Source organism: Ammodytes marinus, assembly GCF_949987685.1.
Source record: "Ammodytes marinus genome assembly, chromosome: 9".
Lineage (NCBI taxonomy): Eukaryota > Metazoa > Chordata > Actinopteri > Uranoscopiformes > Ammodytidae > Ammodytes > Ammodytes marinus.
In genome coordinates, this window is record NC_137213.1 from 31376754 (window position 1) to 31389048 (window position 12295).

The window sequence follows — 12295 nt, forward strand, 5'->3', positions numbered from 1 at the left end:
CAGGATAGACTGAGGCCATGTCCCGCCTCCTCATCTGTGTGTCCGTCATCGTCGCATTATGGTCGGTGTCAGTGCTCAGTCTGTCAGGTAGGTGTGTATGGATGGAGTCATTATTATCAATATTTATTTAATGAAAAGTATTTGAATGATCGTTCAGCATATCCTCATGCATTAAAAGTTAGGTTTGGTTTGAATGTTAAGTTCTTAAACACTCCTACGTTTTTAGATTTTTATTTTCATGTATCTTATATGATTGTATTGTATCTTGTACAGCACTTTGGTCAACTGATGGTGTTTTTAAACATGCTATAGAAATAAATTTGACTTTTACTTTCTCTTTGTCTCGGCTGTGTGTGTGTGTGTGTGTTTGTGTGTGTGTGTGCGCGCAGTGTTCTCGGACCCTCCAAAGGCTCACATGCTGCTGCGCTCTCGGCGGGCGAACTCGTTCATGGAGGAGCTGAAGGCCCCGTCACAGGAGCGCGAGTGTAACGAGGAACGATGCAACTTTGAAGAAGCCAGAGAGATCTTCCAAACCAGGGAAGCCACAGTAAGATGATTCCACATTATGTGTTTGTCTATATTTGACATTTTGTTTCTAGATGGATGGATGGATGGATGGATGGATGGACGGATGGACGGACGGACGGACGGACGGACGGACGGACGGACGGATGGATGGATGGATAGATAGATAGATAGATCTGTAGACAGACAGACAGACAGACAGACAGACAGATCGACTGACTTATAGCGGATTATGTGTCTGACGCTGTTTTGTGTGTTTACAGCTGGAGTTCTGGACGGTTTACGCAGGTAAGAAACCCTGAACCTGTTCAGTGTGCATGGAGTGTGAAGTCCCTGTCTAAGCGTGCATTAGTAGGTTGCACGAGTTGCACAATGTCTTGATGACTCATTCCTAGATGAAAAGAAAACTAAATTGAATCAAAATGACATGATTTTGTTGATGTGCCTGATAAGTACACTCAAATAGGTTTCTTACTGCAGGTTGCTGCTGTGTGGACAGTTTGTCTGCAAAGCATTGTGGGAAATGTATTTGTGTTTTCTGACTGTGTTTCAGATGGGAACCAGTGTATCTCTGAGCTGTGTGATCACGGAGACTGTGTGGATATTTTCCAAGGCTACATCTGCCGCTGTCACCAGGGATATGAGGGAAAATACTGCAATCACCGTGAGTCTCTGTCTCTGTGTGCTGTTGAGACCATCTAAAACCTGATCTAAAGAATCCTCCACCATGATATTGGCTATGAAATGTGTACAAAAAATCAAAGATATTCTGCTAATTCTATGTCAAAAGATATCCATTCTGGGCGCTCAGGTGGTGTAGTGGGTAGAGCGCGCACCATGTTGTCTCAGTCCAGTGGTCGCGGGGTCCTTTACTGCATGTCATCCCCCTCTCTCTCATGTTCCTCTCTATCACTCTATCAATCTTCAAACTATAAATAAAAAGGTCAAAACACCTAAAAAAAAAAGAAGAGGATATCCATTGTGTGTGTTTTGGTTCAGTTCAAACAGCCACCAACTGCTCAGTGGATAATGGCGGCTGTGACCATGACTGTGTGGAGAGTGCAGACGGCCGGACCAGGAGCTGCAGCTGTGTGAGCGGATACAACCTGCAGGACGACTACAAGAGATGTCAACCCAAGAGTGAGGAATACAAAATTACGTTTAGTTTGAGTTTGGATATCTATCTATCTATCTATCTATCTATCTATCTATCTATCTATCTATCTATCTATCTATCTATCTATCTATCTATCTATCTATCTATCTATCTATAGTAGAATCGCTCGCTGTGTATCAACACTGGAAAGATGAATGAACCAAATACCATGGATGGATGGATGGATGGATGGATGGATGGATGGATGGATGGATGGATGGATGGATGGATGGATGGATGGATGGATGGATGGATGGATGGATGGATGGATGGATAGATAGATAGATAGATAGATAGATAGATAGATAGATAGATAGATAGATAGATAGATAGATAGATAGATAGATAGATAGATAGATAGATAGATAGATAGATAGATAGATAGATAGATAGATATCGTAACCAAATATGCCTTGTCTCTCTCAGATCAGCGGTCCTGCGGTCAGCTGTTGATCAATAAGTCTTCGTACTCCGAGCCCTGGGTCGGCCTGATGCCCTGGATGACTGGAGGGGAGGTGGGCAAGAAAGGAGAAAGCCCCTGGCAGGTAATTAACCTTTATGTTCACTGTTTACAGTTGATTGATTGATTGATTGATTGATTGATTGATTGATTGATTGATTGATTGATTGATTGATTGATTTCAGACATTTAAAAAAGCAAAAAAATACAATAAACAATAACAATGTGCAAATTATTTCACAAAAAAAGAAAAAGAAAATTACTTATAGCCTACAGTATATTCAATTGATTTCATTGATATGCCTAAAAAGGAGTAGGAAGAGGCTTAGGAAATTTTATTTTACCTAAGTCAAAATGTAATGTTACTTAGGCAATTAATTTTACAATTCATTTTAAATTAATAAAAAGGGTTTATTCCTAATATGTTACATAATTGACAGAAATTGTTAATGAAATGTCAACAGTCCTCTTTTGACAACCTGTTTAAGTGAAATTATTAATAAATATTATAAATTCAATCTTTGGTTACGTTTTTTGTGTTTCATGAAAAAATTACTTTGGCCATTATTTTAAGAGGGTGACGATATGAGAGATTATCTGCTATTTGTGTGCAGGCGCTCTTACTGAACGCCAGAGGTAAATTCCATTGTGGGGGGGTCCTGATTGACGAGAGCTGGGTCCTGACTGCCGCTCACTGCCTCGACAACAACTTCAGATTCAGAGTACGACTGGGTGAGTTTTTTACTCTGCAGACAAACACTACACCATGTAATGCATAACAACAAAAAGGGTCTTTCATGTGACTGCAAGCAGTATTTAGTGATAGGTAAAGGCTATAAAGATAATTTTTAGCATATTTAGAATTTTCTCCTATGAATTGAACTGGGTACTGCTGTTCATTAAGAAATTTACTCAACTCGGCTTTTTAAAAGCTTCTTATACTAGAGCTCGAGTTTCAGGGTAAACAGTGTGGTCTAAGGCCATGTCCACACCTACACGGACATTTAAAAAAATGCACATGGCCTTCATCTACTCGACGGACTGAGAGACAGAGAGATGGACAGAGAGTTTATCTCAATCTATCTTGAAAGTTTTTTCTCTCAAAATGATCTGGTAACACATTACAATAAGGTTACATTAGTTAACTATTAGTTAACGCTAAGTTAATACTAGTTATGGTTAGTTAATGCATACTTAACACCTATTAAGCATAAACTAAGCTTAACAGTTAGTTAATACTTAGTTAATTTTTATTACTAAGCATGTATTAACAGTTAAGTAATGCATAGTAAATGCTTATTAAACCTCAATTAAGCATTAACTAACAATTAATTAATGTGCCCTTATTGTAAAGTGTTACCAATGTTATTCTCTTGGGGGAAACCCTGTTTAATCCTTCTCTTCAGGCGACTACCAGCGCCACTTAGACGAGGGTGACGAGGTGACTCTGCGGGTCACACAGACCTTCAAACACCCCGACTACAACAGCCGGACGGTGGACAACGACATCGCCCTGCTGCGCCTGGAGACTCCGGTTCCCTTCTCCCAGTTCATCCTGCCCGTCTGCCTGCCGTGCAGAGAAACTGCCGAACGCGTATTCCACCTGAACGGCACAATGACAGTGGTGACCGGCTGGGGCAAAGAGAGCATGGACAGCAACCGCTACAGCTCCGCGCTCAACTTCATCAAAATACCGATAGCCGACCGAGACCTGTGCGCCAGACAGATGTCCACAAACATCTCCGATAACGTCCTCTGCGCTGGGATTTTGGGGCTGAAGAAAGATGCCTGTGAGGGGGATAGCGGTGGTCCGATGGTCACCCTCTACAGAGGAACCTGGTTCTTGGTTGGCTTGGTGTCCTGGGGCGAGGGCTGCGGACGGGAGGACAAGCTGGGCATCTACACCAAGGTCTCCAACTACAACGAGTGGATGACCGGCGTGCGCGAAGAATGGGACAAAAATAATTTCCCACAAGTAATCGCAAGTGAGTCATCAACAACAGTAGTTTGAGTCTGAGCTGTTAAAGTAGAGATGTAACTAACACCCCTTTTAATAAACTGATTCTATATCAAGACGATTCGGTTGCATTTTAAATTACAAGTGGGAGTCGTTACTTTAAGCCACTCTTCGATGTTGCTAAAATTAACGGTACTATCAATTTAAGACATTAATCCATGTGAAATATTTCAACAACAACTGGTTGATATAAATAGTTTCAACAACTTCATAAGATGATGTTAAAAACTCCTATATTACACACTGTACCTTTTAAACCCATTTTCAAGATTCAATCCAATCTGATCAGATTGCTTTGGAACAAATGGACCCTGGAGGCTTTAATAGTATAACTATTAAGTCCTCAAATGTGAAGCAAGTCCCCATAATGTTGCAACCTCTTGATGTCCCCACAATGTCATGAAAACAAGAACAAGTATCAACAATCACTGATGCTTCACCTGAGGGGCATTGTTTATGAAACGTTCAGATTGCTGTGAATTCAAGCTGGACATCTAATCACCTTTTAATGGTTCAAAAGTTTGAGAATGCCTCCATGTTTCCAATTGTTTTGGCCATATGAACAGTGTAATGTCTCCATGTGTTCTGAAATTAAAGTAATCTATCGAATCCATCTATCTAATGTGTGTTGTCTTGTTTATTTACACATTAAAGCCACTGAAACGTCTTTATACTCGTTGGTTGGTTTCTCTCCCACAGACCAGTCTGGACTTTCTCCAATCTCCGTGGGGGGGAGTTTGGTCAACAACAAAAAAAGCAAATCAGGGCCTTGTGATCTCACTTAACATTCCGCACTTATAGTGGAAGACAGCTTCTGATTGGTTCATTTAGTCGTCACTTCAATTAAAAGCTGCTCACGAGGAACTTTTAAATATTTCTGAAACAGTCTAATTTTTCTTCTGATGATCACACATGACTTTTAACAGCTAATGAGACCATCGGTGCAAAGAATGCTATTTTTATACAGTTTTTCTTAATGTCTTTGTCATGGGTATACGCTCACCCAGGAACAACAGCTGGCGTGGTAAAAACACTACTGCTTTTGTCCAAAGAGGGCGCTGGAATTAACACAAAATGAAAGTTCCTCGGAGCACCTTTAAATTGCTTGATAAAACATTTCACAGAGTATATAAAAGCAGAAGACCGAATGATGAACACATGACTTTATTTCATTTTTTAAAGTGACACTACAGTACAGATGTATTCAGGCCTATTGTGTTCAGATGTGCTAAAGGCCTTATTGTTTTTAGCTGCACACAGTTTATACACACAGCGACTAAGCTTCAATACTTACAGAATAGAATAGAATCTTTATTGCACTTTTTTACACTGAGGTCTGGTGTGGTTTATAACGACATCTAGTTTAATTTATTGCTTTTTTTCAGCTCTAAATGGAAGCACCACAAAATAAATTAAATAAAATAAACACACCTGAGAGTCTCACACACAAACCCACACACACACACACGCACGCACGTACACACACACACACGCACGCACATACACACACACACACACACGTGCACACACACAGATAAAGACAATAGTTAAATATTATCTTCTCCAAACTCATCGTTATTCACAGTATCGATAGAAAACACTGAATTATTAACCGTACGCAGAGTTAACTTGAAAATTTCAAAACTCCTCAGAAAAACCTCATTTAATCATTTAATATTTTCCTGATATTAGTTTGTGAAGCAGTTTGAATACTTTTTATACAGTGATATTGTGGAGCTGCTCATCAAAATGCTAATTTCTCACGCACACTGTTTTCTACATTAAATCATTTTAGCAACCTGAGCTTAAAGGCCTACTTCACCGGTTTGAATATGAAGGTGTATTGAATTCTGAGATCCTATGTAGTATAAATGTGCAAAAAAAAAAAAAATCGGTTCATCCTAGCCTGAGAAAAGGCAGAAAGAGTGTTTTTTTTAACCCTATATTTCTCTTTCTCGTGACATCACAGAAAGAGAAATATAGGGTTAAAAAAAACACTCTTTCTGCTCAGGCTAGGATGAACCGATTTCAATTTTTTTCGCACATTTATACTACATAGGATCTCAGAATTCAATACACCTTCATATTCAAACCGGTGAAGTAGGCCTTTAAGTATTAATTTCATTTGCTAAGACATCCGATGGTGATGGCTTGCGAGTGTATTAATCATCATATATAATACAGCTCTGGAAAAAATTAAGAGACCACTCCAAATGTTCAGTGTCTCTTTAGAGGCATATGTTTGAGTAGAATGAACATTTTGGTTTTATAATATAAACTACTGACAATATTTCTACCAAATTTACAATAAAAATATTGTCATTTAGAGCATTTTCAATAAGTAATGTAGAGATAAAGATTTAAGAAAAAATCCAGACTGGTCTCTTAATTTTTTCCGAGGCTGTATGTTCAATTAAAATGTTCTAGATACTGCACAGTTGATTAATCCAGATGGTTAACTGGTCTTTTGCGGCACAAAGTGTTTGAATACAGTGATGTAGATATCAGAGCAGAACAGAAAGTATATTAACTGTTTCTTGTGCTTCTTCTAAGTAAAACAAAACCCTTTTATACTTTATTTATACTAGAAGTAATGCTGTAAATAATTAAGACCTGATCATTTCCATACAAATATAAAAAATAAAAAATAAATGAAAGAAAATCAATGAATATTAAACTTAAAAAAATAAGTATTTAGGACAATATTAAGGTGATATGATGAATTAAGAAAAGTATTCGAGATTTTTTTTGCTGCACTATCAACACTTTTACTTTTATATTTTAGGTAGATGTTGTTGTTTTTAATAACACACTTTTAATCATGGAAGGTTTTGAATGCTGGAGCTTTACTTGTAGTGGAGTATTTTCACAGTGTGGTGTTTGTTGGTACTTTTACGGAGGAAAAGGATCTGAGTTACAGTACTTTGGAGACTTTTCATGGTTAATATATAATTATAATCTTCCAGTTCATGCCTGTTTGTATATAATTTACTGCATTATTTTCTGTGGACATGTTTCCATCTAGAGGTAGAAGGTGGAACTGCAGCTATACTGTTTTAAAGGCTTGAGCACAGCATCGAAACAACTAAACTTAAAGGAATACTTCACCCATACATGTCCTTAATAAAGAAATAAATACGGAACCAGCGTTCTATCATTATAAAATCGCTATTATAATATAATGAATTCAGTTTTTCTTCCCTCAGTCTTCCCTTGGCCCAGCTGTCCTTTTATTTCTAACTCTTCATTTTCCCAAAGGGTTAGACAGTGAGACCATAAAACACTCTTTCTGTCTTTTCTCAGGCTGGGATGAACCGATTTCTTAAATCTTTTCAAATGTATACTACATAGGATCTCAGTGTTCAATACACAGTCATATTTCTACCGGTGAAGTAGGTCTTTAAGTAAAGTTTGAGGCTTTACAAAGAAAGAATGTTTAAAAAAAAAATCAGCTAACAGAATTTAAAAAAATACAACTCTGATATCATCATTTGCTTAACTGCAGATGGAGGAAATATTATAAATACATTCTAGGCTATATGCAGACCTGAAGATATAATACAATAGATACGTTGTTTTTCAAAGTGACTGCTTCTTGTGCATTTACTGTTTAAACAGTTTTTTTACCCTAAAGTTACTTATGGTAATGTTGACAGATGGAACTGATTATTGATTATAACGCAGACTAATAAGGCTCAATGTGACAGGATTTTTTTATTAATTCCTTAATCTACTTTGAAATAAATATCACGTGTGTGTAATGTAGTTAATAGTTATATTTCTAACCTACAGAGAAAAGGTTCACAGTTTTTTAGTCTACATATATTGCATTTATTATCATGGCAACTTAACTCTGGCGTCAACTACTGTTTGAGTTCTATCTATTAATCTCTATTATATTTGATCTAATTCATGGATACACTATTACATACACTTATACTCTATAACACTGTGTAAATGTCTCACTGTCTTCGTTTTTTGTTTAAGCATTTATGTTGAGAAGCGCAGGGCGAATTAATTGATTATGACTTGCGTTAATGTCTTATTTGTATATTAAGTCCATATTAGAGCTAACAATACAGTCTGTATTCTGTCTGTTTTTTATTGTCATGTCTTCAAATTGCCATATTTCTATTTGTCTAAATTAACTGTACCTGTGTCTGGTTTTTGTGGCTGCCGTAAACTGAACTAAAATCTTTTTAATTTAGTTTTAAATTATGATCGTAACACAGGCGGATTTTAACCTGTTTTCACATGAGGACTTTTCAAGACATTGTGAAGGTTTGTTTCTGTCTGTCTGTCTGTCTGTCTGTCTGTCTGTCTGTCTGTCTGTCTGTCTGTCTGCCTGTCTGGTTGTTGTTAAGGACGGTCAGACGTTGGTCTCTCGTCTCTTCTTGAGCTCCTGTTCGTATCTCTGCAGCTGAGACATGAAGCCGGGGTTTGGATCGATCACGTGTCGCGACGTCTTCACTTTCTGTGGAGGAAAAAACAGCAGCGAGTGAGTATTTCTTTACCTTACCTTATTGTATTTTGATGTTAGGTGGGCATCCTTCATAAGCTCTTTGGGGTTTATTTTGTCCCACCAGTGCATTTATGTATGTTCATGTGCATCTTTTTGCCATTTTAATCTTGTTTATCTGCACAAATAAAACCGAACTAGACTAGGAGAGGGATTGAAAGGTGTAGTCAGTGATTCTGGAGAACTCTTGTTGTTAAAAATCACTTTTTCGTCAAAATCTGTGAATATTTTCTCACTATCTGCTACCTGTGCGTACTGTGTGTGCGTGTTAAAAAACAAAATCAGTGTTAATACACAGCCTAGGCTCTGTAAACTGGTATGTAAACAAAGGTGCCCACCTTAGCTAGCAACATGCCTGTTTACACGGTGTATTAACACTGGAATCTTTTTTCAGTGCACACACAGAATGGACAGGTAACAGAACACGTGTCATGTCATGCTTTTGACCGTGTTATTACCTCTAAGAATAACGTGTTACGAAATGAGTCAGGTAAGGACAAGCTGCACTTTAAGGACATGCTGCACTTTAAGGACAGGCTGCACTTTAAGGACAGGCTGCACATTAAGGACAGGCTGCACTTTAAGGACAGGCTGCACATTTTTATTGGCAGAGAATGTATAGAGTCACTCAGTCACCTTGGCAATGAGACACCTCAACCTGAACCTCCTCTTTCAGCACACTCACTGCTGCAGATGAAACACTGATATTTTCGACCTTCAAACAGGATGAGTCTGCGTTTGACGGCAGTGCAGAAAACAATGAGGCCTTGTCCTGCAGTTTGTGGCATAATCTATTTAAAGGTGCTACGATGAACTTTGAAATATTTCTGAAAGAGTCAAATTTTTCCTCTGATGATCATAAATGACATCTAACAGCAAACAAGACCATCCGTGCAAAGAATGCTATTTTTATTTAGTTCTTAGTCATGGGTATACGCTCACCAAGGAACAACAGCTGGCGTAGTAAAAACGCTACTGCTTCTGTCCTAAGGGGGCGCTAGAATGATCAAAACTTGAAAGTTCCTCGGAGCACCTTTAAAAGGAGTTGGAAAAAACAAATGTATTTTGTTGGAATCTCTTTTCAATTAAAATTTGTTTTATCTATATATCCCAATATCACAAATTGTATTTAGCCTCAGTGGGCTTCACAATCTGTACAAAAACACCCTCTTTTCTTTAGACCCTCGACTTGGCTGAGGAACAACTAGTATAAGAAAAAAATTACTGGAATTTTATTTAGTATATCATCTATTTACCTACATCTACATTTATTTAGTTATTTATCTACATCTAGCTAAACACCACGTGTTACATCTTTCATGTGACTTGGCTGCAGAAACAAAAGCAATTACCCTCAGGGTCAATAAAGAGACATTCTGCCATAATTACAGCTCAGCCCTAAGAGGATTAGGGTCATTGCACTTCGAGAATAAAGTAAAAATACAATGTGTAGAATATATTACACACAGATGAAAATTAGCTTACAGCTAACTCTGGTCCTGCTAATGAGCTGTGCATTGTCCCTGTCAAATAAACAAATAAATAAATACAACCGTTTCCAGACTGTGGTAAAGCTGTATGGAAGTGGACTGTATGTGTATAAATCTCTCGGTTAAAAATAAAAGTTAAATAAATAAAAATAAGTAAATGTGTAATTGCTCAACAAAAGATACTTGAGTAGTGTTTGTTATGTGTGTATGTGCATGAGAAAAAATCTATAAATGAAGTATTTAAAAAAAATATACTGGCCCCACCTGCAGTGCGTCGGTTAGCGTCAGTTTGCGGTGCTTCATCAGGTAAGCGATACAGACAGTGGCCGAGCGGCTGCGTCCGTTCTTACAGTAAACCACACTGTGTCCGCCGCGGTTAGCTTCTTTCTGGATCGCATCAGCACAGCGGTCAAAGTGTCTGTACAGGTCTTCATTGGGATCGTCATACACCGGGATCTGTATCTTCTTGATGCCCGTTGCTGTGGGAAAGTAAGTAAGTATGTAAAATGTATTTATGTAGCCTAGCGTTTTTCACAGACAGGGTCACAAAGTGCTTTACAATGAGAATAGAAAATAAAAGCATTGTAGAAAAATACATCTAAGAATAAATGAAAAACACAACGGATAAAATTAGCAACATATAAAAGACAGAAGTTACCCAAAAGCTCAACTTGTTTTAATTTCGCTCACAGAACCTTTTAAAAACTTTACAGGGTTCCAGGTTCCATTAATTCACACACAGTCATACTGGTGGTAGCCTACAGTAATGGCAGAAGAGATAATAAATAACACAAAAAATGCAGCATTACATTAAATAGTATACAGTAGAGAACATAGAATACTGTTTGTACATAGATTATCCTATTATTCCATACCGGTGGGAAACGGCTGTTGCTTGGACACGTTGATGCAGAGCGTCACCGCCTCCTGCTGGATGAGTTCGTCACTGCAGGCCGAGCGACCGTTGCTGATGAAATTAAAGTTTTTTTTATTGGTCACATAATAACATTTTACTTACAGTGAAATGAAAAAGGGATTTTGCAAATGACTGGAACCTGAATAAATAATATGTAATAGTCATTTAAAAACAGACATCTCTTACTGAGGTGATGCTGGTGTCATTAAAATAAAAGTAAAACAATACATATATATATATATATATATATATATATATATATATATATATATATATATATATATATATATAAATAAAAGTGCATAGACAATTGTGCAAAACTGCAATAATAATAATAATAATAATAATACATTTCATTTAGAGGCGCCTTACATGGCTCTCAAGGTCGCCGTACATTCAAAAACATATACAGTATTAAAAAAAAATCTAAAAACATAGTGCCAGTTATAGTCACCTGATGAACAGAGCACTGGTGACTTTGCAAAGCTGAAGCATCCTGTAGAATTGTCCCCTCGCAGGCTTCCTTACTCAACTGGAAACTGCCACCTGGTCAGAGAGAGAGTGACAGTACACAACAGTAATGGTAAACAGTCTACACCTTTATAGCGCTTTTCACTGATTTTCACAGACTCAAAGAGCTTTAACATTGTTTTGTACACATTCACCCAATCACACACACAATCATACACCGATAGCAGCAGCAGCTACTAATTTGGATCCCGAAAAATAAGCAAAATATGTGACCTTTAAAAAAATCTAAAAGGAGATATTATCATTATGTTATTAATGTTAATAAAGGAAAATGTTTTGATATATTGTCATCGTTTTTTTGGCGGTCAAAATAGACTTTCCTTAGAATATATAAAGTATCTGGAATGCTTTGAATAATACATAATCAATTAAAATACATAACACATATGTTAATTTTTCCAGTCTTTTTTTACCTGTACGTAACCGCCCCCCCCCCCCCCCCCCCACACACACACACACAAAAGAAAAAAAAACTAATACAAATTATTAGGATATATTCTAAAATGGGTAATAAAGTTAATACACTTTAAACATTCTCAGATCGACATGCACCAACACAGACATATTCCCAGCATTATGAGAACAAATTGTCAGTGAACGCCTCACCCTCTCACAAGGACAGCAGCTTAATCTTCAGCCTCAGATAGTCAGTCTCTCTCTCTTTTCTCTCTCTCTTTCTCT

The 12295-nt window shown here is 37.5% G+C and overlaps 2 protein-coding genes across 2 annotated transcripts; one reads left to right on the forward strand and one right to left on the reverse strand.

The window, feature by feature from the left end:
* Positions 1–17: 17 nt before the first annotated feature.
* Positions 18–4152, forward strand: LOC307255479 (vitamin K-dependent protein C-like; the record flags this gene model as incomplete). The annotated part of the gene is made up of 8 exons (XM_080034163.1): positions 18–87; positions 390–547; positions 789–813; positions 1079–1189; positions 1525–1665; positions 2108–2226; positions 2756–2873; positions 3548–4152. 8 exons carry the CDS (start codon positions 18–20, stop codon positions 4150–4152), a joined length of 1347 nt encoding a protein of 448 aa, XP_079890289.1.
* A 4375-nt stretch (positions 4153–8527) lies between these two features.
* LOC307255481 (dual specificity phosphatase 28-like) lies at positions 8528–11578 on the reverse strand (the record flags this gene model as incomplete). The annotated part of the gene is made up of 4 exons (XM_080034166.1): positions 8528–8632; positions 10432–10646; positions 11043–11134; positions 11538–11578. The coding sequence occupies 4 exons, from the start codon at positions 11576–11578 to the stop codon at positions 8528–8530; spliced, it is 453 nt and encodes a 150-aa protein (XP_079890292.1).
* Between the last annotated feature and the right edge of the window lie 717 nt (positions 11579–12295).